This window comes from Neofelis nebulosa, chromosome 15 (assembly GCF_028018385.1).
Source record: "Neofelis nebulosa isolate mNeoNeb1 chromosome 15, mNeoNeb1.pri, whole genome shotgun sequence".
Classification (NCBI taxonomy): Eukaryota; Metazoa; Chordata; class Mammalia; order Carnivora; family Felidae; genus Neofelis; species Neofelis nebulosa.
The window spans coordinates 14,251,952-14,258,313 of NC_080796.1; the positions used below are offsets into that span (position 1 = coordinate 14,251,952).

The following is a 6,362-nucleotide window of genomic DNA, read 5'->3' on the forward strand; positions in this document are numbered from 1 at the left end:
CCTACTTCAGCATTGGGTGGCCCCATCCTGGCCCACCTTCAAGATAGCTCATTATGGAAGCACAAGAGTGTCCTTAGCAAAGAGCTCTTTGACCTCTCCAGAGTTCTCAGTGCAGACCTAGTCTGCTTGATTACACAGCCCCTGGTTTTGCTGCGAACCCTAATTTCTCCAGCAAAGAAATATCTTGAAGTGATCATGAGCAAAGTGGCCTTCTCGGACCAGCAAGCAGGTGGCTGTTACAGGTCCTTCCTCAGGACTGACCTCCTCCTGCCCAGGGAGGGGGTGGGAAAGGCGGGTTGGAGACGCCTGATGTCACACAGCCCTACATAAGGGCCTCCTTTAGACTCCTGCGGGTGGTTTGGAAGCAGCTGGAGGAATGAATTAGGTCCTGGTTGTGGGTTTTTGTTTTTTTTTTTTTTTTAAGTCAGACACAGACACAGCTGTTGAGCAAAATGCAGACTCCACAGAAAACCCAAAGCCTCAGACCCTTCAAGCAGAGGAAGAGTTTAGGTAAAGTTCTCAGAGTTGCTGTCTGGGTTGCCAGAGAGAGGGAACAGGATACAGGCTTCTCTTGCTGTTTACTTATTCTTTTGTCTTTAAAATATTCACAGCAACCAGACAAGAGGAAGTTGCTGGAATCCGGGCAAAGTTCCCAAACAAGATCCCGGTAAGACTCCATTGTGCTTTTTGAAAAGGAGTATGCCTTGTTTCTTGAAACAAAAACAAAAACAAAAACAAAACCCCAAATATAACAAGAAGAACAACAAAAAAAAATCCCCACTGGCTCTCCCTGTTCTAAGTTTCTAAGGCAGTGAGAGCTCTGTCACATTCTTAGGGGCTGACCCTCTTGACAGGTGATAGTGGAGCGCTATCCCAGGGAAAAGTTCCTGCCTCCGCTGGACAAGACCAAGTTCCTGGTCCCTCAAGAGCTGACCATGACCCAGTTCCTCAGCATCATCCGGTAGGTGACAAAGTACATGTGGCGGCTTTTTCTGTTTGCTTTGTTAGTTGGTTTGGTTTTGAGGATGGGAGCATTCTGGAAGAGAGGGAAAACATTTTCTCTGTGACTCACCTTTTAGCATCTGTAGTGCCCAGAAAAGATACTCTGAGAACTAATCCAATTTAAACAGGTGGGGGAACCCCACAGATAACAAATCTAAAGAGAGTAACTCTTCTAAAATGTTTCAGAGGTAGTCTTGGCTCTGAAACTAGACCGAAAGTGCCTTTCCTCTACGTGCTGTTTAAAACCCAGTCTGCATTTTCCCAGGAGAGACACAGTACCTTTAAAGGGTGTGTGCACCAGGGAATTGGGGACCTCTTCAAAAGGCAAATACTCCCTGCACTGCTTAGACCCTGGGTGGCAGAACAGGGAAGGAGTACCCACACATGCCCCTTCCTTGGGTTAAGGCACAGTGAAGAAAATGGAGCAATTTTTAAAGTTTCAGAGGGTTAAGTAGTGTCACCTGACACATGGATTCAATAAAAATGACTTGGGAGTAATGTGAATACAACCTGGAAGGTGATTCTTCACAGGGTTGAAAAGTCCGGTGAGGCCAGCCCTTGCAAGCTGCCTAGATGCTTGTTGCTTGGAGAATTCATTATGAATGTGTGTTGCTCTCGGTTTTGTTTGTCTTGATGAGTTATTTAAGAGCGTCCTGATTTCCTCTCCTCAGGGAAGCTTACGTTGGCCCAGTGTGAACAGAGGCGGCTAAGGGAGCATGAAAGTTAGGATTATATCCCAACATGTTGATGTAACATAGTGTGACCTCCCGTCCCCCACCTCCCTCAGAAACAACCCTTTGAGTTCCGAGAGCTATTCTTTTTCTCCGTCCCAGACAAGAGTCATCTCCTTTCCACCAGCCCTGACCCACTCTCCATCCCAACTTTTGATGCTCTGGGATGTGTATTGAGCATCAGTTATGTTCTGTGTTCTTTCTGGGCTCTGTCTTTACAGCAGTGAAAGAATAGACAAAAATCCTTGTCCACAGCCTCCTCCTCCAAGGAATGCCACAACCCCCATGGAAAGAGAGCATGGCCAAGGACAGGAGATGGGGGTGTAGCCTCTAGGAGCAGAGTTCCCTGCAGAGCTGAAGGCAATGCGCTCGTTCCCAGCTCCACCCATCCATACCCATTGCAGAACACTTCTTTTTTACCCAAAGACAGCCATACAGTTGTCAAAGCTAAAATCTCTGGGGTTATTTTAGGAAGGATTATCTAGTTGTAAAATTAATCAGCTTCCAGCCACCTGTGTCCCAAAGCCACATGGACCTGAAGGTTCAAAGCTTTGAGGCCAGAATGGGCAAGTTGGGCTGCCTCTGCAAGCAGAGCACATGGAAATGTGCTGCAGGGGGTGCAGAGCCCTTACCTGGGCGTCTACATCATCACATTGTCCTCCACTCCAGGATGAGCCAGGCTTCAGACTGACCTTGACATTTACAGCATGTCCAATTGAACTTTGCTGTTTCTCCATTTCCTTGAGGTGGGGGAGAGATGGCCAGGGGCAGGTGGGTTTGGGGGAAGGGCACACTTGGAGGCAGCAACCTTCTAAAATGTCATCCCAAGGCTGTTTAACAGTGAGATGCTGGAGGATATTGTAATCACGTTTCTATGTCTGGGGATGTGCAAACCTTTGGTTTAAGAGCAAAGAGCTTATTTGCTTAGCATTTTTGTGTTGCTATGTCCCCTAGTAAACAATAGGATCGCCTCACCCTTTTGGCCCAACTGGGAGGACTTATGGTATTTTAAAGCTGCAGGAAAGGAGTAGGGAGCAATTCTATCTTCCTGAGTGTCATGATCCTGCAACCGTCTGGGATGCTTCCCAGGCAAACTGAATTAGAATCTCTACGTGTGGAGTGTAGGAATCTGTATTTTCAGCAGGCACTCCTGGGTCATTGTCAAGTTTGAGGACCATTCCTAGAGCGGGGAAGTGGGCTTCTTGGGTAGACATGTTTGCAGTGAACAAACAGAGGTAAGTCAGGCCTTGGGTCAGGAGCCCATGCCCTGCCCAGTTAAAGTTTCCCTTTCCTGTCCCCCCACCCCCACCCCCCGCCCAGGAGCCGCCTGGTCCTGGGGGCTTCTGAAGCCTTTTACTTGCTGGTGAACAATAAGAGCCTGGTCAGCATGAGTGTGACCATGGCAGAGGTCTACAGGGACTACCAGGACGAGGACGGGTTCGTGTACGTGACCTATGCCTCCCAGGAGATGTTCGGCTGCCTGGGCTCCGGGAAGACCCTGCCGTCCTCTGCAGAGCATGTCTAGAACCTGTTTTCAAACCTGCGGAGACATGGACCAGCCCCAGTGTGTGCGGCAGGCAGTGATCAGCACCAGCCATCACAGGGACACCTGGCCACCCCTGTCTCCTTTGTGAGGCTCCAGGCTCCCATGTGCTCCATGTAAGATGGCATACTGGCTCTTGGGAATCGTGTAAATAGTAAGTCCTTTCTAAGTAGATCTTTATGGTTCTCCGACGATGAGCCGGAGAAGGATCTAAGTGTCTTGGGTGGTGGAGGCCGGCAGGCTCTTGGGAAGTCTGGTGTCACCCCGTGTGGGCAGGAGTCCTGTGTGCGCTCGGTTATTGGGAACTTCGGCCTGAGGACGGGTCTCAGGGGAACCCCCGCGTTCTTCAGGGGACAGGGGTCCTTATCTGTGTCGTTCCGGAGACGATTGTTGTATTTTCATAGCCTTCACTCCACCTTCTTTTCTCTCAGATTCTGTTTTATCTGTTTATACCATATGGATTTATGCCAAAGATACAACTGTTCAATATAGAGTCACTTAACTCGTACGTGTTTGCTCTGTGCCAGCTATGTAAGCAGGTCACGTGTCTTAGTGTTTCATCACAACTCTCTCTGGTTAATTATTGTTATCACCATTTCACAATGAGGAAACTGAGGCCCAGAGAGATAAAAAAATGTTTTCCAAATTCACACAACACGATCTGCTGGGACTCGAGCCCAGAGAGTCTGGCTTTGGAAGCCACACTCCTAGCCCTCTGCGAGGCCCTCCATCTGATGAGGTTACTCTTCGAGTTCAGACTGGCTGCTTGAGCCACAGAGCCCACTTTCATCAACTTAGCCCACCAGAGAGACTTTCAACCTGGGGAGTGTAGCAGAGCTCGGAACTCATGGAACGAGTGACAGTGGGTGTTTGGTTTAGCAGCTGCAGCACCAAGTATGAGCACTCCAACTGTGCTTGGAGGGTATTCGTCAGGGAAGGCTTTGTAGGGTGTTCCACTTGAGCTGGGTCTTGAAGCATGGATAAGAGTTTGTCTAGAAAGGAATTTTATTTATTTATATTCAACATACATTTATTGAGCACTTACTGAAAGGGAAGTCCTATTCTAGGTGCTGGAAATACAACACTGACCAAGACAGGTAAGGTCCCAGACCTCAGGGGTCACAGTTGATTCTAGGAAGGGAAGAAGGACAGTATTCAAGATGAGTTTAGATGCTTATAAGTACAATAAAGAAAAACAAAATGAAACAGAAGGTGATTAGCAGATTTAATACTTTATGAAGGAGGGTCAGAGAGAGCTTCTGGGAGGGAAGAACTTTCACTTGGACCCAAATGATGACCAGGAGCCAGGGGTGGAGGCTAAGCATGCCAGGGGGAAGGGTGGCTGTGAGATCCAAAGGTTTGAGAGCTTTACAAACGGAAAGGGTTCCAGCGTGGCTGCAGCCAGGGAAGGGGAGAGAAGCTAGGCAGGGGCCAATCCTACAGGGTCGACTTTGCTAAGGTGTTAGGGTTTTATTTTAAGGTTGGTAAGTGGGAAAGGAGAAGCATTCTAACTGGAGAGAGAGAGAGAGAGAGAGAGAGAGAGACTCAGTGAAGGTGTGATCTCCCCCCAGTGGCACTGAGCTGGCCTTTGCCCTCTGCTCACTCCTGGATCCGTGGATCCGTGGATCCGTGGATCCATCGTCCTGCTCCAGGCTGCATTTCACTGCTCCCAGGCAGCAGCCAGCCCACTCTCCTGCCCGTGGCTGTCCTTCCCACGCCCAGCTTGCCTGGTCTCCTGCTCTACTCACTTCCTCTAACACACATCCATCAAGTCCTTTCTGCCATCTGCTGAGTGAAACAGCGCCTCCCAGATTTGTTCTCCAGATGTATATCCTTTGCTCCACCTTGAGCAGTGACTATTCTTCCTAAATGAGTCCATTTCCCAAGATTGACTTTGACTTTGAGAGCTGGTTGGCCCTGGACATCCACATAACTGGCCGTGCCCGGGGCTGGTGCTCTTGCTCCCAGTCTTACCCGTCCCTGCGGCTGCTCTTGAATCCAGCATCTAAGATTATCATCCCTCTGGATTGTAGCTGGGTGAGCTGCTGTGCTCTATTTTGTCTCCAAGACCCTTCCCGATATGTCTTCCCTCCTGCATCGACCTCAGGCTGCCTCGTTTGTGGTGGACAGTGCCCAGTTTCCTGCTGTATAACCAACCAGCCCAAGTTCAGTGCATGAAACCATCATGGCTTTTTTGCACTTATGGAGTCTGTGAGTAAAGATACCAGAAAGTGCACAGTGGCAACAGCTCCCTGCTGTCGGGGGACTCAGCTGGGAGACCCGAGGGCTGGGAGTGACTTGAACGGCTAGGAGCTGGGATCATCTGGAGGCTTCTTTGGTCTCACGTCTGACTCCTGGGCTAGGATGACTCAAGGCCGGGCCCAGCTGAGACAAGAGGAGCTCCATGTGCCTCTCCCAGTGTGGGTTCCAGGATGGCCATCCTCAGAAGGAGAAGTGGAAGGGCATGTGATCCGAGGAACCAAGACCGCAGCTGACCTGTCCCTAGGCGATGAAGTCCAATTGATTTTGGTCCGGATTTTTTTTTCCTTTATTTTCTTAGCATCTACTCAGATGCATAAGATTAAATGGCAATGTGTACTTCTGTAAATTATGACTACTTTTCTGTTACAGTATTCATCATTGTCTATTGATTTTTACGAGCTCACAAAGTTGAGTGATTCCCTCTTTGTATGCCATATGTATTAAAAATAATTACCCAGTTCCTTTGGTCTTGTTTATGGCAGACTGTCTTACATAAATCCTTTTTATTCTTCTGTGATCTTTTCCTTGTGGATTCTGAGTTCATGTTCTCAATAGAAAGTTTCTCCTAACTCCACGATTATAAAAAGTATATACCCATCCTGTGTTTACTTCTAGCACTATGTTTCCATTTTGTTCACATTTAAGTATTTGAATGAAGTGGAATTTATTTTGGTAACAAAAGAAAGCATGCAGTTTCAATGCTTAACCAAGTGTTACCAGCACTTTTAATAAGTTGTCCATGGGTATTTGAATTCGCTGTGGTTATGCGTTTTTGTCTTAGTACCATAATAACAAAAGAATGCTTAAGAACAATGGACTGTGGC

General features: G+C 48.1%; 1 protein-coding gene across 1 annotated transcript; it reads left to right on the forward strand.

Annotated features, from left to right (window-relative positions):
* Window positions 1–237: 237 nt before the first annotated feature.
* Window positions 238–6,152, forward strand: MAP1LC3C (microtubule associated protein 1 light chain 3 gamma). The gene is made up of 5 exons (XM_058701016.1): window positions 238–510; window positions 612–667; window positions 855–961; window positions 3,054–3,430; window positions 5,345–6,152. The coding sequence occupies exons 1-4, from the start codon at window positions 453–455 to the stop codon at window positions 3,256–3,258; spliced, it is 426 nt and encodes a 141-aa protein (XP_058556999.1). The 5' UTR covers window positions 238–452; the 3' UTR covers window positions 3,259–3,430; window positions 5,345–6,152.
* The last annotated feature ends 210 nt before the right edge of the window (window positions 6,153–6,362 follow it).

Coding starts and splice junctions, on each gene's coding strand:
- MAP1LC3C (XM_058701016.1), top strand. CDS start 453: ATGCAGACTCCACAGAAAACCCAAAGCCTCAGACCCTTCAAGCAGAGG. Junction 668..854: donor AGTTCCCAAACAAGATCCCG/GTAAGACTCCAT, acceptor CCCTCTTGACAG/GTGATAGTGGAGCGCTATCC. Junction 962..3,053: donor CAGTTCCTCAGCATCATCCG/GTAGGTGACAAA, acceptor CCCCCCGCCCAG/GAGCCGCCTGGTCCTGGGGG.